General features: G+C 45.3%; 2 protein-coding genes across 2 annotated transcripts; one reads left to right on the top strand and one right to left on the bottom strand.

Annotated features, from left to right (window-relative positions):
* The first annotated feature begins 322 nt into the window (after positions 1-322).
* Positions 323-6879, top strand: oxa1l (OXA1L mitochondrial inner membrane protein). Its single transcript, XM_071333599.1, has 10 exons — positions 323-488; positions 1210-1344; positions 1768-2044; positions 2242-2385; positions 2562-2647; positions 2860-3024; positions 3302-3406; positions 5703-5865; positions 6059-6139; positions 6326-6879. Exons 1-10 carry the CDS (start codon positions 327-329, stop codon positions 6472-6474), a joined length of 1467 nt encoding a protein of 488 aa, XP_071189700.1. The 5' UTR covers positions 323-326; the 3' UTR covers positions 6475-6879.
* Positions 6880-7068: 189 nt separating this feature from the next.
* On the bottom strand, positions 7069-22707 carry LOC139534441 (Y+L amino acid transporter 2-like). The gene is made up of 10 exons (XM_071333598.1): positions 22163-22707; positions 19558-20210; positions 12837-12962; positions 12441-12585; positions 9821-9944; positions 9534-9637; positions 9256-9352; positions 8680-8829; positions 8242-8425; positions 7069-7915 (listed from the first exon to the last, which is right to left on the bottom strand). Exons 2-10 carry the CDS (start codon positions 20060-20062, stop codon positions 7839-7841), a joined length of 1512 nt encoding a protein of 503 aa, XP_071189699.1. The 5' UTR covers positions 20063-20210; positions 22163-22707; the 3' UTR covers positions 7069-7838.

The raw sequence follows: 22707 nt of genomic DNA on the forward strand, positions 1-22707 counted from the left end.
CACAGGAAATTTACAGATTAAAAACAGTCTTGACAATAGTTTTTTTGACTGATAAGAGAAAACAAAGTAATGTAGCCTCTTGGGTTCTAATGGGCTACAAGAGTTGAAATAAGCTCATGCATTTATTAAGTTATATTCTCAAGAATCAATGGGTACATATCGTTAATGTACAAGTCCAAAAATAGATTTATCTACTGCTGATTGCCCCTTTAACAGTACGATTCATATCGGCCTTCATAGGTTTTGTGTGAATAAAATATAGGCCTACTAGCTAGTTTTAATTTATATTAAAATGCGTTTAAGGATAATACGAACTTGGTAAGACCATGTACGCTTTCCGTACCAACAATTTTTTTTTTTTTACTAACAATTCCAACATGGCTGCGATCAGGAGTGGGGTGACTCCGGGTTGTCTAACAAGATGTTTTTTAAGACAAAGTGGAATATCAAGTGCAGGCAACCCTTCATTTACAGAGAGATGGAACCAGGTTTGACTTGTGCTCTTGAATTCGTGTGTTTGTCTGGCATCAAGCAGTAACAGCGATTCTAAACAGCACGCCATGCGCATGCCAGTGACTTTGACAATGTCCAGCTAACGTTAGCTAGCAAGTGAATTCAAATTTGTATCAACATCTAGCTACATGCTACACACAGGAATCGGGGAATATGGTTGTTCGCATGTATGCATACAACATTGTTGATAGCTGATCGGGTCACCTGTCTACATACACAATTTGACACGTCCAGACAGTCAATTATGACATGCTAGCTAGTTAGCTGGTAGCTAACGTTAGCTTGTTACCGGCTGAAATGGGAACGCTAACGTTAGCTTTCTATGAATGATACAGCCTTGATAACACCTACCAGTGATATGTATACATGTATATGACAAGTAAGCAATAACGTTGTGTATGAGCCTTCATTAGCCCCCAAGTCAATATATTTCTTGAGATTTGTGATATGGTGATCATTCCGTCAGACTATTGAAAAAAAAACACAATACAGCTCTCTTAGCTAGAAATATGTAACGTTACGTCTATTGACTCTGTTGCAATTGCTGCTGCATTGTCAAAGTCAACCTATCCTGCAATAAGTCACACAGTGAAGTGGACCACGAAGTAGCAGTGTATCTTCATCTGAAGGTTGTAACATGCGGTTGTTGTTCGTGTACTGTAGCCATTCATGTTATTGTGCCCCCCTTCTAAACAGAGGTTTCTACAGAGATCCCATCTTCACACAGTAATAGAATGCAGGAGTCCTACAACTAGAGCTGTTCTCGGTCGACGTCACAATGGAAGGTTATTATTGGTCAGCGCGGTGTCCGTCAGGCACAACGGCTCACAGGTGAGTCGGTGTCAATGTACAATACAGTGTTGGCGTTCCTGCCTGACTACATTACAGACGTTGCATTACATCAACCAATGGCTGTGTGCAACGTCATTGACCGCAGTTGGGCATCATATCGCTATATCATATGATGTGGAAAGCTGATAGGTTAAAAACGTATTCAAGCATTGTGAGATCTGGCAGGCGTCTGCAGTGTAGTCAGACAGGAACAACCAAGTCAAGTATTTTAGAACATTACACCAGAGGATGCTCTGGTTATTACACCTTGATAAATTGCCTGGAAAGTTGATACATTTGGTCAAAATCTAAGACACTTCCTCTGGGATAATAGTTTGTCCTGTCCCTTTGGAAATCCTTCCACCTGGTGTGTGAAAGAGATGACCACCACTATATAAAATAAAAGCTATGTTATATTTTCAGGTGCCAAGTGAAAGTATTCCTACGGCAACTCCAGTGATGGAAGCATCCATTGACAGCCCTGTCGTCGTTGACCCCGCCTCTACTATCACACAGCCAATCGCCGAGCAGGTGTTAGAGGCTGCACCAACCGCAGTGGATATTCTGCAGGGGGTGGGAGCAGAGCTGAGCCTATCAGAGCTGGGCCTGGGAAGCGCCACTCCTGTTGGCCTGGTCCAGAACCTACTGGAGTTCATGCATGTGGACATTGGGATGCCGTGGTGGGGAGCCATTGTCGTAGGTGAGGCAGCCTCATCATCAGAACTCTCACTGTGGTTTGCCTCAGCCGGTCTAGCTTTTTAAAGTCACCAGACTTCAGTCAGCTATTCACAGAGAGATGTTTGGTCGTAAGAGGCTCTTGCTATCTATTCTGAGTTTTCTTATGTCCATTTCTGTTTCTATCCTACAAATTCACTAAAACACACACACACACCCCAGGCACAGTGCTGGCTCGCATCATGGTGTTCCCGGTCATCGTGAAGGGTCAGAGGGAGGCGGCCAAGCTGAACAACGTTATGCCAGAGATGACTAAACTCACCAACAAGATGAACGAGGCCAAACAGAGTGGAAACAAGTTCGACTGTTAGTATTCTCTCTTTCTTTCTTTACTGCTCAACTCATTTCCGTTTCATGACTCATCTGGATCATCCCTCTGCATTTATCCACTATGTAACTCCTCGTTCGTGTCACATTGCAACTCAGTTTTAGTGTGCGATGTCTCCCTCAGTTTCAAGGTAATATGTCTGTGTGTCTCCTAGTTGCTAAGGCGTACTCTGACCTGACCATGTTCCAGAAGAAACATGACGTCAACCCTCTCCGTGGCTTCCTTGTCCCTTTGGTGCAGGTAAATTACAGCGCTCTGTCTCTCTCGCTTGCTCTCTCTCCATCTCTCGCTCTCTCTCTCCGTCTCTCTCTCGCCGTCTCTCGCTCTCTCTCTCCGTCTCTCTCTCTCTCTGCTATCTATAGTATCTCCTCCTCAATGTTTTATGCTTTGTCAATGTTTTTACACCTCTGTCACTACCCCCCTCTCTCTATCTCCCTCTCCTCCTTTTCCAGACTCCAGTCTTCATCTCCTTCTTCATCGCTCTCAGAAAGATGTCCTACCTCCCTGTCCCCAGTATGCAGACAGGAGGTTGCTTGTGGTTCTTAGACCTCACAGCAGCAGACCCTTTCTACATCCTCCCCATTGCTGTGACCGGAACCATGTTCGCTATACTGGAGGTACGATAATGGTGTTGCCGCGTCTACTAAGAAAGTATCTTCTAGTAGTCAGCTGATGATTTTAGAGGCCAGATGTATTGATCCTGAAAAATAAGCTGTCTTGATTTTAATTAATAAAATGGACACTCAAATTGACAATTTTTTTTAAATAATGTTTTATTGAATCATGCAAGAATATGAATAATATTGTCACTGATTACATTGTATTTACATTGGAATAACAGTATTGAGCCTAAATAACACCTACCTGTTGTCTGTTTGCCTGTCTTCTCCTCAGCTGGGGGCAGAGTCTGGTGTGGACAACCCTAACCTGAAAGCCATGAAGACAGTGTTCAGAATCATGCCCTTCGTCATCCTCCCTCTCACCATTAACTTCCCCACGGTCAGTCTCTCGCACGCTCTCTCTACCTCCTCTCCCTCGCACTTTATCTGCTCCAGTTAATAAAGTAGCTTAAAAATAGCATTTTCTGCTGCTTCCCTCACTCGGACAGGGTCTGGATCCGACCAGGTCTTTACAGAACGGGTGTAGTTGTCCTTTGGACCGTTCGGAACGGGTCTCTATATTAATTATATATATACACTGCTCAAAAAAATAAAGGGAACACTTAAACAACACAATGTAACTCCAAGTCAATCACACTTCTGTGAAATCAAACTGTCCACTTAGGAAGCAACACTGATTGACAATAAATTTCACATGCTGTTGTGCAAATGGAATAGACAACAGGTGGAAATTATAGGCAATTAGCAAGACACCCCCAATAAAGGAGTGGTTCTGCAGGTGGTGACCACAGACCACTTCTCAGTTCCTATGCTTCCTGGCTGATGTTTTGGTCACTTTTGAATGCTGGCGGTGCTTTCACTCTAGTGGTAGCATGAGACGGAGTCTACAACCCACACAAGTGGCTCAGGTAGTGCAGCTCATCCAGGATGGCACATCAATGCGAGCTGTGGCAAGAAGGTTTGCTGTGTCTGTCAGCGTAGTGTCCAGAGCATGGAGGCGCTACCAGGAGACAGGCCAGTACATCAGGAGACGTGGAGGAGGCCGTAGGAGGGCAACAACCCAGCAGCAGGACCGCTACCTCCGCCTTTGTGCAAGGAGGAGCAGGAGGAGCACTGCCAGAGCCCTGCAAAATGACCTCCAGCAGGCCACAAATGTGCATGTGTCTGCTCAAACGGTCAGAAACAGACTCCATGAGGGTGGTATGAGGGCCCGACGTCCACAGGTGGGGGTTGTGCTTACAGCCCAACACCGTGCAGGACGTTTGGCATTTGCCAGAGAACACCAAGATTGGCAAATTCGCCACTGGCGCCCTGTGCTCTTCACAGTTGAAAGCAGGTTCACACTGAGCACATGTGACAGACGTGACAGAGTCTGGAGACGCCGTGGAGAACATTCTGCTGCCTGCAACATCCTCCAGCATGACCGGTTTGGCGGTGGGTCAGTCATGGTGTGGGGTGGCATTTCTTTTTGGGGCCGCACAGCCCTCCATGTGCTCGCCAGAGGTAGCCTGACTGCCATTAGGTACCGAGATGAGATCCCCAGACCCCTTGTGAGACCATATGCTGGTGCGGTTGGCCCTGGGTTCCTCCTAATGCAAGACAATGCTAGACCTCATGTGGCTGGAATGTGTCAGCAGTTCCTGCAAGAGGAAGGCATTGATGCTATGGACTGGCCTGCCCGTTCCCCAGACCTGAATCCAATTGAGCACATCTGGGACATCATGTCTCGCTCCATCCACCAACGCCACGTTGCACCACAGACTGCCTAGGAGTTGGCGGATGCTTTAGTCCAGGTCTGGGAGGAAATCCCTCAGGAGACCATCCGCCACCTCATCAGGAGCATGCCCAGGCGTTGTAGGGAGGTCATACAGGCATGTGGAGGCCACACACACTACTGAGCCTCATTTTGACTTGTTTTCTGGACATTACATCAAAGTTGGATCAGCCTGTAGTGTGGTTTTCCACTTTAATTTTGAGTGTGACTCCAAATCCAGACCTCCATGGGTTGATAAATTTGATTTCCATTGATAATTTTTGTGTAATTTTGTTGTCAGCACATTCAACTATGTAAAGAAAAAAGTATTTAATAAGAATATTTCATTCATTCAGATCTAGGATGTGTTATTTTAGTGTTCCCTTTATTTTTTTGAGCAGTGTATATATTTTAGATATACTGGGTCCAGGTGGGAAAGTCCCAGGTCTATTTCGAGGAAAGGGTTCAACATTTTGGACCCGTGAAGACCTGTACGCTCTCTCTCGCTCCCCCCTGTGGCAATATCATAATATTACATCACATCCTCTACTAACAATAACATGTATTTAGTAGCCCTGGATACGCTTGTTCATTTAATTGTTATTCAACCTTGATTTATCCAGGTTAGTCTCGTTGATGTAAAAAAGCAGTAGGGTCAATGTGTCTGTCTGACTGAGCATCATAGAACCTTTTATTTATCCAGGTTAGTCTCGTTGAGGTAAAACCCCAGCAGGTTCGCTGTGTTACAGATCTGTCTATTTGACTTAGCACCTCTGCTTGCTTTTTGTGGTCTAGGCCGGAGGATTACTATGAAAGCACTTTGTGACAACTGCAGATGTAAAAAGGGCTTTATAAATACATTTCATTGATTTGATTGGTTGATTGACATATATATTTCTCTCCTCTCTGCCCCTCCCCCCAGGCGGTGTTTACGTACTGGATGACGTCCAACTGCTTCTCCCTGGCCCAAGTGGCCCTGCTCAAACACCCCCTGGTCAGACAGAAGCTGAGGATCCCAGAGAGGGTCGAACACCCTACCTCCGCCCTGCCCCAGAACGACGGCTTCTTCGAGACCATCAAGAAGGGTGGGTGTGGTGGGGATGTGTCATGGAGTCACCTGTCAGAATATGATTCTCTTTCGTGGTTGGATTTGCTTTTTTCTCTTTCTCTGCCTCTATTTTCCTCTCTCTCTTTCTCCCCCTTCATTTCTTTTCACTCAGACACAGATTCTCCTCTTTCCCCCCTTTTTTTAAACATGGTTATCTGTCCCTCCTATAGGCTGGAAGAATGCTCAGCTTGCCCAGCAGTTGGAGGAGAGGGAGAGGAGGATCAAGAACCACCTGGATATTGCATCAAAAGGTTAGACACCGGTGCCTTTTTACCCCGCCACAACCCCTTTCTTAGATCAACAATTTTTACATTTACTGTATTTTACTTTCCTCCTAAATGGAATGTTTTAACATCCTCTTTGATACATTTAGAAATATGCTTTTGTTTCTCTGTAGTGGATTTTTATTTAGCCTAATATTTTTGCTCTCCAACCAGGTCCATTGAGACAGACCTTTACTCACAACCCTCTACAGCAGTCAACACCATCCATTGCAGCAACAACAGCAACCAAGTCAGCCAAAGCTAAACAAGCCTCCCCGGCAACCGGTGGTAAGAAGAGGCCATGGGAGGAGACTATTGGTTGAAGAAGAGTGACGGACAGTTTGAAGGCCCAATGAATAAGGTGTTCATATTTATTGAGAGAGAAGTGTGTGGAGGGATTGGTTCGACAGGACATGGGCGCGCAGGGTTTGTCATAAATGTATTCTAAATAAAGAGTAAACTTCTGTGTACATTATGACAACCTGAATTCTGATTTGAAAACAGGAAATCGTATAGTTGATTATATCCATTGGAATGACTGCAATGGAATTATTACAACCAGAGTCATAATATATACACACACACAATTGACTGTCCCCGCTGTGCTGTTTTATTTCTGATAGGTTTTGAAAACTAAGAAGGTAAAGCAGATCCAATTTGTTGACACCACAACACAGTTGACTTGGATACACATCCTGAATACTAATCAATAAAAATGTGTTAAATTCGCTGCTCTGTTTTGCTTGTTTACAGCGGGTCATTTCATAGGGATTTGTCGGCGGCGGTCTCGTATTGTTACGTAAAACATGGCAGCTGTTCTAAAACCCTGGCCGATTTCTATACATTGCTCTGGTTACAACTACTGTCTGTATTCTACTCATCCATGGTGGGAATTTAGAAGAAAAAATGTCAAGTCATTTAACATTTCTATCAGTAATTTATTATAAATACAGTGTAAATACAGTTTTACTATCCATCGACTCAACCAACCCCTTCCCCCCTTGCTTCACAAAGATCTTAAAAGCTTCAGGTGGGACAGACATTTACATAGAACACAAAAAAGTGTCTAGAGCTACCTACATTCTATATTCTACTGTTCTAGTCCTCACTACAGGTGATGCCAAAGACAACCTTTCTTGTCAGCAGTGCTGTTTCAATGATCTACCTACCCACATACAACAAATTAACCCTCTAATTATATTTCTTACCTACATGTATTCAGTATCTCGTTTTTTTGTTATTCAATAATGACATTTTATTAATAACACTTCACAGGTATTAGTAGACTTATACCTCTGTGTTTACAAAGGCAGCCCCGTTCTGATATTTTGCCCAATTATCGTCAAAAGAGCTCATCTGATTGGTCAAAAGACCAATTGGGCTGCCTGTGCAGACGCAGCCTACATCGAAAGATCATAAATATCAGTATTTGAGTAAAACGTGTAAGGCATAGGAATGGTTTAGTATTGATACTTCAGGAGTGTGTGTTTGTGGAACGTCCTCAGAGGCAGCTGGAGTGTCATCGTCCAATGAACATGAACATATCATGGCGATGATTGGTTGGCCAGAGATTTGGTCCAATGAATGGCTGCCGTTTGAATCAGCCATCTGATCGACAGCCTGTGGCTGAGGGAAATACTGGCCAGGAGGTGTTTTGTGTGTCTTCAGTGTGTTGGTTTTTATCTCGTCACTCCAACTTTTCTATGACATCCAACTCAGTCACAACAGCATAGCACACCTTCTGAATCAACAGACCAAAGTTGGCTAGAGGGAGAGAGAGAGAGAGGATGAGAGACCTACCCATCAAATACATCATCAATGTAGTGACGCTAGCAATAGCATGAGAAGTGCATTTTGGTTGAAGAATGTAGATTTAAAAAATGTAGGCATACAAAATAAAATACTTACATAACTCATGTCATACCAAACTAGGGTCGTAAAATTCCAGTAATTTCCCCAAAGTTCCCAGGTTTACCAGAAATCCTGGTTTGGTAGATTCCCTGGGAATTTCCAGAAACCCTGGGAATTTGGGTAAAGTCACCAGATTTTTGCAACCCTATACTAAATTCAAACATTCATCTGATTCTTACCAAAGAACCTGCGGAGCCACATGGGCCTTTTAGTGGCTGGAGTGTAGATACACAGGAAGTAAACGGGGACTCCTGATAGGGCGATGCCAATGCCAATCAGAGAGTTGATAGTGTCACTGTAGATGGGAACCACCACTAGGAACACGGTGCAGAAACAGAAGATGATCGGGAAGAACAGACTGAGCTGATAGAGGGAAAGAGAGAGAGAAAGACCGAGAGAGGGAAAGAGAGAGAAGAAGAGTTATGTCACAACTATCAAACAGGGTCTGATATTGACGTCAAACAGTGAAAGAGATTCAAAACTATCGTGAATTACAGTACAAACACTTCAGACGTTACAACACCAATGGAAGTTTGCATGTCAATGTGTCTATAGGCTGCAGTGGTTTGTGTTGAGTCTATTGGTGTTAAAAGTGAATGTGGGGACGATTGTGTTACCTTGAGGGGTCGGACTCTGTCTGGCTGTTTCCAGCGCAGGTACAGCTGTCCCAGGATAGACAGGCCCACAAAGAACCAGTAGCTGAAGCTGTAGTAGTTGATCAGTTTAAAGATGTCCTCCACACACAGATAGACCAGAGCCATGGCACCCTATAGTATAGAGCAACAGCACTACGTCAATATACTGTACATACAGACTCTATATTTCATAGACACTGTAGAAAGAGGGAGAGCTGAACACTACGGGACAGACAGACAAACAGTACGCTGAGAAGGCAGACAGACGCAACGCCGAGGCAGACAGAACAACGGGTTAAAATAAAGGACTGCTGAGACAGGTAGGCAGATTTCTGGGGCAGACGGAACCCGGAGGCAGACAAAACAATGGGTCCGCATTTTTGGTAGACGCAGAAACAGAGCGTTGACACAGAACTCGGACAAATACAAAACTGAACAATGAAAACAACCCATAAGACAATGGAAATTCACAGTTTTCAACACAGACAGTCAGACAGACGCACACACCCCCACCCACACACAAAAACACACAGAGACTGGTTTTGCGGGATGACTGACGTTGAAGAGCAGTGCGGGGATGGGAGTGTAGCGGGTGACGTGGATCATGCAGAGGTAGTCTGGGAGATGGCCCTCCCTGGAGCCCACGAAGAACAGCCTGCAGGGAACACACACACCTGTCACACCCACCTCACTGCACCAAGTACACACACAGAGTTATCGCGTGTTGGTCAAATAAGGAGGAGAGGATCAGTGATAACAGTAACGATGACGAAGAGGAGGACGATGATGTGATAATGATAGTTAAGACGCGTATCCGTCATGGCATTCTAATTCACCTGGAGGCAGCCAGGATAGAAGCGTTGAGTCCTCCAAAGCAGGAGAAAGCCACCGCTAGAGGGATGGTCCAGTTCATCACGCCAAACACCTGGTCTGCAAACGTCTGGGGGAATAAAAACAGAACCAATTCAAAACACTTACAGTACATCCTATGACAAAGTCATTTAGGGCTGATTCAATGGGATGATACTGCAGATGGAATTGTATACATCTGACGTACTGTATAGAACCGACTTTATGCTGTGTCATGTACAGGGAATCCTATTTCGATCCGAAGTGAACTTACCACAGCCACAGCGTCACTGTCCAGGATGGCGGGAATGGGCAGCACAGTGTAGTAGGCAACATTGGTCAGGATGTAGATCACCGTGACGATGGGCATGGAGATGGCGATGGCCAGGGGCAGGTTCCTGTAGATCACACAAACAAAACACCAGGGGGAGACAGAGACACTTAGATTTAGAAAACAACACAGCAAGTAGGAAAACATTTAAGTGGCTCGGATACATCCAGGGTTCTCCATGAGTGAACGGGTCAAGAGTTGAGTTGGAGGAGCAAGGGGAGGAGCAGAGGGAGGAGGCGGAGTGTGCTTGTCACATAATCTGCCTGAGAACTCCTGGAAGTAGCTTGTGATCCAGTCATGTCTGTCTTGCTCCATTTCATCAGCGTTTAAGTGTGTGAATCAGAGCCAAGGGGATCAGATAAATCCTTCCCTCAGGAGGAGGAGCTCCTCGCCTTCCCCTGCATAAAACATGACCACCCATTCAGTCAGTATGTATACCTTTCCATACCTCCCATCCTTGCCTCATCAATCACTACTACTTGACATTCTCTACCAATCACAACCACTCCATATATATTCCTACATACTCCTACCCCTCTCCTTATTACACTTGCATCCTCTCATGTCTTCCCTTCATTCTACACCTATGCCCTCTCATCCTTTTACTTAGTGGTGTAAAGTACTTAAGTAAAAATACTTTAAAGTACTCCTTAAGTATTTGGGGGGTTGATCTGCACTTTACTTTACTATACATATTTTATGACAACTTTGTCTTCACTACATTCCTAAAGAAAATAATGTACTTTTTACTCCATACATTTTCCCTGACAGCCAAAAGTATTAAATCAAATCAAACTTTATTTGTCACATGCGCCGTCTGCAAGTGTAGACCTTACTGTGAAATGCTTACTTACAAGCCCATAACCAACAGTGCAGTTCAATAAGAGTTAAGAAAATATTGACCAAATAAACTAAAGTAAAAAATAATAAAAAGTAACACAATAACGAGGCTATATATACAGGGGGTAATTTTAAGGGCTTTCCTCTGACACCACCTATTATATAGGTACTGGATTGCAGGAAGCTTGGCCCCAGTGATGCACTGGGCCATATGCACTACCCTCTGTAGTGCCTTACGGTCAGATGCCGAGCAGTTGCCATACAGGCAGTGATGCAACCGGTCAGGATGCTCTCGATGGTGCAGCTGTAGAACTTTTTGAGGATCTGAGGACCCATGCCAAATCTTTTCAGTCTCCTGTGGGGGAAAAGGTGTTGGCGTGCCCTCTTCACGACTGTCTTGGTGTGTTTGGACCATGATAGATTATTGTTGATGTGGACACCAAGGAACTTGGAAAACTCTCGACCCGCTCCACTACAGCCCCGTTGATGTTAATGGGGACCCGTTCAGCCCGCCTTTTCCTGTAGTCCACGATCAGCTTCTTTGTCTTGCTCACATTGAGAGAGAGGTTGTTGTCCTGGCACCACACTGCCAGTTCTCTGACCTCCTCCCTATAGGCTGTCTCATCGTTGTGGGTGATCAGGCCTATCGCTGTTGTGTCGTCAGCAAACTTAATGATGGTGTTGGAGTCGTGCTTGGCCACGCAGTCATGGGTGAACAGGGAGTACAGGAGAGGACTAAGTACAAATCCCTGAGGGGCCCCAGGGTTGAGGATCAGCGTGGCAGATGTGTTGTTGCCTACCCTTACCACCTGGGGGCGGCCTGTCAGGAAGTCCAGGATCCAGTTGCAGAGGGAGGTGTTTAGTTCCAAGGTCCTTAGCTTAGTGATGACCTTCGTGGGCACTATGGTGTTGAACGCTGAACTGTAGTCAATGAACAGCATTCCCACATAGGTGTTCCTTTTGTCCAGGTGGGAAAGGGCAGTGTGGAGTGCGATTGAGATTGCGTCATCTGTGGATCTGTTGGGGCGGTATGCGAATTGGATGCGAATAGGGTATCCGGGAGGATGCTGTTGATGCCTAAAAGCATAAAAGGCATTTAGCTCGTCTGGTAGGCTCACTGGGAAGCTCGCGTCTGGGTTTCCCTGTGTAGTCCATAATAGTTTTCAAGCCGTGCCACCTCAGACGAGCGTCAGAGCCGGTGTAGTAGTTACATTTTCAAAGCTTAACAGGTCAGGAAAATGGTCCAATTCACGCACTTATCAAGAGTACATCCCTGGTCATCCTACTGCCTCTGATCTTTGTAAATCATGTCTGCGTGTTGTAGTGTGCCCCTGGCTACCCATACATTAAAATAACAAGGAATTTGTGCCTTCTGGTTTGCTTAATATAAGCAATTTGAAATTATTTTTGATACTTAAGTATATTTTTTCAATAACATTTACTTTGATACTTAAGTATATTTAAAACCAAATACTTTTAGACTTTTACTCAAGTAGTATTTTACTGGGTGACTTTCACTTGAGTCATTTTCTATTAAGGTATCTTTACTCAGTTGTCTACTTTTTCCACCACTGCCTTTACTCCCTCCATATCTCTAAGCCTCCATTCACTATACTCTCATTGCTATGCATCCTCTACTCCTTCACTACTCCTCATTCCTTACAGAGGGTTAACCCTTTGCCCACTGGTACCTTTATCCTGCCCTCCCTCTCTCCCCCCTAACCTCTCTGGGTTCTTGATCTCCTCAGTGACGAAGTTCAGTGTGTCCCATCCGGAGTAAGAGAACAGAGCCGAGTAAAGGGCCAGAGCTATGTTTCCTGGATCCGTCGACGAGCCCTCAAACATGCCCTCAAAGTTCTGTGTCTGACCTGAGGAACACACACACACACACGCATTATAACACGTACATAAATAAATACATTCACTGGTGCAAATGAATGCATGTCAATATAAGATAGAAATATGTACGGTATGTCAAATAAATGTATGTGAAGGAACATGTCCGAGTGTTCACAGTGTGCATATCTGCCTGTGAATGTACCGTACAGTGGATGGATGGGTGAATATTTGTACGACATTAGTTATTTGTATTGAGCGCGAGACATCCTGGCATCGGTACCTTGGCTTATCTTGAACAGGCCGGTGATGATGACAGCGATGAGGGCGATGACCTTAGCATAGGTGAAGAAGTCCTGGACACGCGTCCCCCACTTCACATAGGCACAGTTCACAAAGGTCAGCAAACCTGTGGGAGAAACACAGACATTAAGATCTACATGCTACTGCGGAGTGAGAAAGAGAGACAGAGCGCACGCACACACACACACGCGCACACTGCATTGTGTGGCTGAGCTGCATGGGTCTGAGGTGCCTACTATAGCAACACCATTATGCCTCAGTGTAGGCTTATCGATCTACATAACGGGGTCCCTGAGAGTCAGAATTCCTTGTGGATGAGCAAGTCTGGACTCTGATTGGCCCCTCCGCTGACATGTATGTGTGTGCGTGTTCTAGTTTTAGAGTCTGCGTAGCTTGAGGAAATGAGGCTGCTGACTGCAGCAGTCCAGCCAGTTGTTTTCCACAGAAGGAAAGAGCAGAGAGCAGACAGATAAAGTGCAATCCTTGAAATTATTTAAAGACAAAACATCAGTCAAAGTACTAACATACTGACACACTGACTGACTGTCTAGCTTCCTGGCTGACAAATACACACTGACTGACTGTCTAGCTTCCTGGCTGACTGACTGAAAAATACACACTGACTGCCTGACTGGCTAGCTACTGACAAATACACACTGACTGCCTGACTGACTAGCTAACTGACAAATACACACTGACTGACTGCCTGGCTAGCTTACTGACAAATACAGACTGACTGCCTGACTGACTAGCTTACTGACAAATACAGACTGGCTGCCTGACTGACAAACTGACTGGCTTACTGACAGATACAGACTGGCTGACTGACTGTCCAATCGACTTACTGACAGATACAGACAGTTGCTAACTGTGTCCTTGTAGTACCCTGCTCCCCCAGTTAAGAAAACATGTTTTCCAGTTAACCTTATCTCTCTCTCTCTCTCTCTGTCCTTATCAGTGTTTGTTCCTTCAAGATAATAAAGTTACATGGAGATAGATTCATAGGATGGTCCAGTCTGAATCATTACTGTTCTCCCTTTCACTGAGATTGAATACGTATTCAATGTATCCCTCATTTCAAAATGGTGACATCCCAAACGTCACCCTATTCCCTATGTAGTAAACTACTTTTGATCAGTGTCGTTTTAGACACCCTATATATCTCACACATTGTGTCATGTACCATACAGTGTTTGCCTAAACGATTAACACTCAAGTTCATATCACAACTCAGCAAAAAAAGAAACGTCCTTTCACTTTCAACTGCGTTTATTTTCAGCAAACTTAACATGTGTTAATATTTGTATGAACATAAGATTCAACAACTGAGACATAAACTGAACAAGTTCCACAGACATGTGACTAACAGAAATGGAATAATGTGTCCCTGAACAAAGAGGGGGGTCAAAATCAAAAGTAACAGTCAGTATCTGGTGTGGCCACCAGCTGCATTAAGTACTGCAGTGCATCTCCTCATCATGGACTGCACCAGATTTGCCAGTCTTTGCTGTGAGATGTTACCCCACTCTTCCACCAAGGCACCTGCAAGTTCCCGGAAATTTCTGGGGGGGGGGGGTGGCCCTGGCCCCTCACCCTCCGATCCCAGACGTGCTCAATGGGATTGAGATCCGGGCTCTTCGCTGGCCATGGCAGAACACTGACATTCCTGTCTTGCAGGAAATCACGCACAGAACGAGCAGTGTGGCTGGTGGCATTGTCATGCTGGAGGGTCATGTCAGGATAAGCCTGCAGGAAGGGTAACACATGAGGGAGGAGGATGTCTTCCCTGTAACGCACAGTGTTGAAATTGCCTGCAATGACAACAAGCTCAGTCCGATGATGCTGTGACACACCGCCCCAGACCATGACGGACCCTCCACCTCCAAATCGTCCCGCTCCAGAGTACAGGCCTTGGTGTAACGCTCATTCCTTCGACAATGAACGCGAATCCGACCATCACCCTTGGTGAGACAAAACTCGTCAGTGAAGACCACTTTTTGCCAGACCTGTCTGGTCCAGCGACAGTGGATTTGTGCCCATAGGCGACGTTGTTGCCGGTGATGTCTGGTGAGGACCTGCCTTACGACAGGCCTACAAGCCCTCAGTCCAGCCTCTCTCAGCCTATTGCGGACAGTCTGAGCCCTGATGGAGGGATTGAGCGTTCCTGGTGTAACTCGGGCAGTTCTTGTTGCCATCCTGTACCTGTCCCGCAGGTGTGATGTTCGGATGTACCGATCCTGTGCAGGTGTTGTTATGTCTCTATAAGCTGTCTCTATAAGCTTGGCACATCTAGCCACTGGGATGTTTGCCCATTCTTCAAGGCAAAACTGCTTCAGCTCCTTCAATTTGGATGGGTTTTGATGGTGTACAGCAATCTTTAAGTCATACCACAGATTCTCAATTGGATTAAGGTCTGGGCTTTGACTAGGTCATTCCAAGACATTGAAATGTTTCCCCTTTAAACCACTTGAGTGTTGCTTTAGCAGTATGCTTAGGGTCATTGTCCTGCTGGAAGGTGAACCTCCGTCCCAGTCTCAAATCTCTGGAAGACTGAAACAGGTTTCCCTCAAGAAGTTCCCCGTATTTAGCGCCATCCATCATTCCTTCAATTCTGACCAGTTTCCCAGTCTCTGCCGATGAAAAACATCCCCACAGCATGATGCTGCCACCACCATGCTTCACTGTGGGGATGGTGTTCTCGGGGTGATGAGAGGTTTGCGCCAGACATAGTGTTTTCCTTGATGGCCAATTAGCTCTGACCAGAGTACCTTCTTCCATGTTTGGGGAGTCTCCCACATGCCTTTTGGAGAACACCAAACGTGTTCGCTTATTTTTTTCTTTGAGCAATGGCTTTTTTCTGGCCACTCTTCCGTAAAGCCCAGCTCTGTGGAGTGTACGGCTTAAAGTGGTCCTATGGACAGATACTCCAATCTCCGCTGTGGAGCTTTGCAGTTCCTTCAGGGTTATCTTTGGTCTCTTTTTTGCTTCTCTGATTAATATCCTCCTTGCCTGGTCTGTGAGTTTTGGTTTGGCAGCCCTCTCGTTGTTGTGGTGCCATATTTGTGGTGCCAGGTTTGTTGTGGTGCCATATTATTTCCATTTTTTAATAATGTATTTAATGGTGCTCCGTGGGATGTTCAATGTTTCTGATATTTTTTTTAGAACCCAACCCTGATCTGTTCTTCACAACTTTGTCTCTGACCTGTTTGGAGAGCTCCTTGGTCTTCATAGTGCCGCTTGCTTGGTGGTGCCCCTTGCTTAGCAGAGTTGCAGACTCTGGGGCCCTTTCAGAACAGGTGTATATATACTGAGATCATGTGAAAGATCATGTGACACTTAAATAAAGTCCACCTGTGTGCAATCTAACTAATTATATGACTTCTGAAGGTAATTGGTGGCACCAGATCTTATTTAGGGGCTTCATAGGAAGGGGGGTGAATACATATGCACCAACCACTTTTCAGTTATAAATATTTTTTAAACAAGTAATTTATTTCATTTCACTTCACCAATTTGAACTATTTTGTGTATGTCCATTACATGAAATCCAAATAAAAATCTATTTAAATTACAGGTTGTAATGCAACAAAATAAGTATAATAGTTTTGCAAGGCACTGTATATACAAAAGTATGTGGACACCCCTTAAAATTAATGGATTTGGCTATTTCAGCAACACCTGTTGCTGACAGGTGTATAAAATCGAGCACACAGATATGCAATCTCCATAGACAAACATCGGCAGTAGAATGGCCTTACTGAAGAGCTCAGTGACTTTCAATGTGGCACCGTCATAGGATGCCACCTTTCCAACAAGTCACTTCGGCAAATGTCTGCTCTGCTAGAGCTGCCCCATGCAACTGTAAGTGCTGTTATTGGGAAGCGAAGTGGTAGGCCACAGATGTTCACAGAACGGGACGACGAGTGCTGAAAAAGAATCGTCTGTCCTCGGTTGCAACACTCACTACCGAGTTCCAAACTGCCTCTGGAAGCAACGTCAGCACAATAAATGTTCGTCGGGAGCTTCATGAAATGGGTTTCCATGGCCGAGCAGCCGCACACAAGCCTAAGATCACCATGCGCAATGCTAAGAGTTGGCTGGAGTGGTGTAAAGCTTGCTGCCATTGGACTCTGGAGCAGTGGAAACGCGTTCTCTGGAATGACGAATCACGCTTTATTATGTGGCAGTCCGACGGACGAATCTGGATTTGACGGATGACAGGAGAACGCTACCTGCCCCAATGCATAGTGCCAACTGTAAAGTTTGGTGGAGGAGGAATAACGGTCTGGGGCTGTTTTTCATGGTTCGGGCTAGGCCCCTTAGTTCCAGTGAAGGGAAATCTTAATGATACAGCAGACAATGACATTGTAGATGATCCTGTGCATCCAACTTTGTGGCAACAGTTTGGGGAAGGCCCTTTCCTGTTTCAGCATGACAATGCCCCCGTGCACAAAACGAGTTCCATACAGAAATGGTTTGTCGAGATCGGTGTGGATGAACTTGACTGGCCTGCACAGAGCCCTATTATGCAGACTGCGAGCCAGGACTAACAACATCAGTGCCCGACCTCACTAATGCTCGTGGCTGAATGGAAGCAAGTCCCTGCTGCAATCTTCCAACATCAAGTGGACAGCCTTCCACGAAGAGTGGAGGCTGTTATAGCAGCAAAGGGGGGGACCAACTCCATATTAATGCCCATGATTTTGGAATGAGATGTTTGACAAGCAGGTGTCCACATTTTGGTCATGTAGTGTATTTCAGTCTTCTGTGATGTATATAAAGTGTAATATTGGGACGCAAACTCTATATCTGACATGGTACAGGTGTCTTCTTTAAGTCCATAACCATGTATGTGAGGTGTATACTTTTGTTTCAAAGTAGATTTGTTTTAGACAACCAAGAAGCACTGTATGTGACCCTGATTTAGCCCACTGCAGTAAAAGATCAAACATAACATATCACACCACCCAGACCGGTCCAGACAGAGACAGTGAGTGATCTGGACTAATAGATGACAGAGATGTCCAAGGCGTGGTTGTATTGACAGTGAAAGGCTAGAAGGGTGGGAGGGTGTAGATCAGGTTGGTCCTGTTGGATAGTCTAGATCTGGACCAGATGTGAGGGGAGATCAAAATAAGGGGAAGATTGACATCTGCCATGGTTCGCGCAGTCCTGTGGTGTACGGAGTACTCCTAACCACTGATACAGGATCAGGTATTTTTCAATCAGCCTGATGGTTAAGGTTGGGGTTGACAGTAGGGTAATCTGATCCTAGATCTGTGGTAATAGCTCATTTCTACCTGGGGGTGTTTCTGGTCTTTTCATAGGCTGTTGAAGTCCCCTAACGCCTGTAACCACTGATACAGGATCAGGTATTTTCCCATCCCATCCACTTGATGGTTAAGGTAAGGATGGGGTGCAGGGAAATCTGATCCTAGAACTGCGGTTATGGTTCACTTCTTTGCCATGCTTCAAGACTGGAGTCAGAGTCTTGAAGTAGAAAGGACTTTTACCTTTTTAACTAGCAGCTATCAGCACATTCACAGTCCTCAAAGCATTGTTTATCTAAGTGTGTGTGTTGTAATTAGAGGATTGAGTGTTAATTATTACTTTAGTGATTTTTTTAAACTTGAAGGAGAAGGCTTATCCCTTTTAGTAAATATTGTAAGTGTTCCACCTGGTTGCCGTAGTAGTGGTATACTGTATCTGTCCCAGACTTCCGTCTAGTTGACCCAGGGTTCCATCTTGTTGTTAATGTTTTGTTTGTTATTTTTATATATTTTTTTTATTTAACCTTTATTTAACTAGGCATGTCCATTAAGAACAAATTCTTATTTACAATGACAGCCAACCCTAGCCAAGCCCTAACCCGGACGACGTTGGGCCAATTGTGCGCAGCCCGATGGGACTCCCAATCCCTGCCGGTTGTGATACAGCCTGGAATCGAACCAGGGTCTGTAGTGACACCGCTAGCACTGAGATGCAGTGCCGTAGACCGCTGCGGCCACTCGGGAGCCCCTATCAATCTGTCCCAGTAGTCTGTCTTATACGTAACCTACTAATGTCCGTCAAACTCACAAGAATAATATGACTGTGTGGTCCAGTTAATCTGCTAGAACAATATCCATGTCTCAACACTCCCTCCACATTACCTTACTAATCTCTATTCGTCTTGTCTCCCTTGGTTTATAAATGATCAATTTACAGTACACTATTGTCATGAGTCACGGGCTATGCTTGCAGTTTTATCTTGGTCAGGTCATGTGATAAGACAAGTCACACAGACATTTTCACATAGTTGAGTGGATTCTCCTTTCCCCTATCTTCGGTCTTTTAGACAGGAAGCACGCGTTGTAGTCTGTTGTCTCTGTCCGCCCTTCGCTGTTCCTCTCTCAACCTCTCTAGTGTTCCCTTCGGTTGCTGAGGTGCTGACGTGGGTATGCCGTGATTTACTTTCTGTTCCCCTTTTCCACAAAGAGAAGCGCATAAACCCATATGTCCACGTTTAGCACAAACGGGACTGTGAACGCACACAGTCAGTATGCAAAGTCCTTGCCCATACTATGGTTGGGGCCCCGAGTTTTTCTTGATCAGTTCCAGTGGTTAGGAAAAACCCAGGGCCCAAGCTATAGTAGAGACAGTGGAACAGTACTGCACCAACAAGAACCCCCCCCCATACACAATGACTATAACATACTCACATATACAGGCCGCTGCCAGCATGCGGTTAGCCAGATAGGGGGCGATGCAGGTGGGGAAGACGGGCTGCACCATGTAGTTAGAGAAGGTGATGGCTATAACTGCCTGGCTGGTGGGCTCTATGATCAACAGGGAAGTCCACAGCCTGATGAAGGCCAGGAACCCTCCGAAGGCCTCCAGGATGTAAGCATAACTGGCCCCTGACTTGGTGATGGTGGTCCCCAGCTCGGCATAACACAAGGCCCCGAACACAGAGAAGATACCGCCGATGGTCCACACTACCAGCGACAGCCCATAGGAGGCGCTGTAGATTAAGACGCCTTTAGGCGAGACGAAGATGCCCGAGCCGATCATGTTGCCCACGATGAGACACACGCCGTTCAGGAGAGAGATCTCCTTCTTCAGCTTCATGGAATCGTTGTCGCCCCCCGAGTCGCCCGACTTGAGCGAGGGCGACCTGCCGTTGGTGGCGTGTGCTTGCGTGGGGGCGGGGCTGTAGGACGCCATTGTGGTGGAGTGGAGGTTGGAGATGGGATGTGGGGAAGTGAGCAACAGTGATTGGACCAGGTGGCCGTCAATCAGTCAGTTGGCGGAGAGGATTGGTTATAAGAGCTTAGGTAAAGTTGTTTTCCAGCTATGAGGGTCCCTCTGACATCTGTGGAAAAAAGAGACATACAAGAGAGTGTTTGGGTGTTGCCGTGGAAACCAAGCTGTCATCAAATGGAACCTTCAGTTCTTTTTCTTTTTTTTGTACATAAATGTTTGCTTGTATGATACCTTGGTAACTAACTGAATACAATTCACAAATACAAATGTTAACAGACACACACACACGCTGTTGGTTATCGGATAGGGTTTCACAGATGGCAATTTGAGAGCCATTAGGGGTTTTAGTAAATGACCTTTTAAGCTTAAGTGTATTGACAGAGTGAGAGAGAGAGAGGCACACAGGCCTGACAACACTATAACGTTCATTACCGGCCGTCACTGACTGCCGATGTGATATTTTTTAGCCTTAACTGTAACTATTCTACAGTGACATACACCAAGCTTTGTTAGGAGTCAACAGCATGCTGAACCGAAGCATCATGTTTTGCAAAGTTCATTACCTTCAGCAGCCTGCATGGAGCTTGAATGACTAGACACATGCTGTGTTAATGCATCTTAGCGCATCAGCTGCAGTATATCACACATGCTCAGTCACGACAGACAGCACATGAACAAAACAACACATCACACTGCTCTGTGTGAGAGAGGGGACAGGGCCGGGCAGGGGTCCTGGGCTAGCTACAGTTTTATCACATACACACACACATACTGCTCTGTGTGAGAGAGAGGACAGGGCAAGGGCCACCAGCTACTTAATGGCTATTTCTGGTACAAGATAAGTTGTTTTGGGGATGCCTGAAGGGTAGGGGAGGGAGTTGATTGAAAAACATATGAACAGACCACGGAACTGTGTCGTAGTGAACAATAATGCTGATTGGACTGGATGAACAGTACTTGGCCTGTAGAGCATGACAGGGGATGATAAAACAACACAGAATAAGACCAAAACACAATTAAGCCAGAAGCAAACCTTAACAGGAGACTGGTAGAGACAAAGAGAGCAATGAATTAGATAGACATATTGACCAATTGATAGAAAAAGAACACATACTATCAGAAGAGAAAAAATTATTGGAGAAAACAGGTGGGAGTGAATGAGTGCGTGAGAGAGAGAGAGAATCAGAGTCATAATCTATAGATCTGTGTGGCTCTGGAGAAAAACAATTACAATACAAAACAACAGGTCAATGATAGGCAGTCATATCATACCCCAGGGACAGAGTATCGTCCTCCTGACACAGGAAGTAAAAACAGGTCTGATCACATGAATCAATCTTACACCATAAAAACGCCAGGAAAAGAGAGCTCGAATGAATACAGTGGAGACGTAGGCTACACGGTCCGTGGTGGGGTTGAGACGGGGTGGGGGAGAAGGGGAGAGATGGTGCAGATAGATAGACAGCCCTGGCATGTGAGTTCAGTTCAAAAGAAAAAGTGATTGCGAGGGAGGACAGTAGATAGCCTAGTCTCGGCACGTGATTACAAAGGGCAGGGCAGAAGGGCAGGAGACGTTCACAAGTAGAGGCTCTGGAAGTGAGGTGCAAGGTCCAAGCAGGCACTGATAAGTAGTCTACTCAAAGAGATACCACTCAAGGTTGCTGTGTCCTACCTGAAATATATGCTCTCGCTCTCTCTCTGATCTCTATTCTTCTCTCTCGCTCACTCTCTCAAAACTAGAAATAAACTATTCAGTATGACAAGTTGGCAGAAATCATTTGGCCAACTCAGAGCTTATTCATTGCAGAGCTGGCAAAGCTGCAGAATTGACAGAGCGCATTTTATTGATGAGCATTAGCTACATAGGAATGCCTTTAGAAGTTCATATGTAATGTAATGATAGCTCCTGGGGGGGAAAAAACACATGTTGAACAGATAGTAAAATGTACAATTACAGCCAAACTACATTCTCTGTGTTTGAAATACATAATATAAATGTAAAACCCTGCATTGCTACTGTAGGTTAGTTAGGTTACATGCCAATTAATTCAGAGGTTTTACCTTTTCCAGGTGGCTATAGTTGAACTTGGCTTCCTTCCCTTGGGTGTCCTCTTGCTCTTCTTCTCGAAAGCTTATGTGGCAGCTTTTTATACCACGTTCATTTCATCCCTCATTGTTTTACTCACTATTGTAACAAAGTGATCAAACTATCTCTGTGCGCTCTCAACTGATGCCCTTCCCCATCTGTCCGTCACGCCGCGTCCTCTGCTCTGACTCGTTGGCTTCAGCCACCCTGCTCGCCCTCCTACCGGAGTCTGAAGGTACACAATTAATCAGCTGATGAACTTCTGTTTTCTGTCCCAGATGCTACCAAGGAGACGGGGAAAAGAAGAGGAGGGAGATGGAGGAGGGACTGAGTTTATAATGCCACTGTGCTCTGATAATGGGTTTCACTGCTAAATTAATTGTTTCCCATCAAATTGATGAATAATGCAGTAACAGGCCTGATCATGTTTACTCGGCTATTCAAAAGTGTACCCGGTGTGGCTGGCTGGTTTAGCGGTGCGCGCTAGTAGCATTTTAGAGGGACCCTGGTTGAAGCCCAG

This window comes from Salvelinus alpinus, chromosome 11 (assembly GCF_045679555.1).
Source record: "Salvelinus alpinus chromosome 11, SLU_Salpinus.1, whole genome shotgun sequence".
Lineage (NCBI taxonomy): Eukaryota > Metazoa > Chordata > Actinopteri > Salmoniformes > Salmonidae > Salvelinus > Salvelinus alpinus.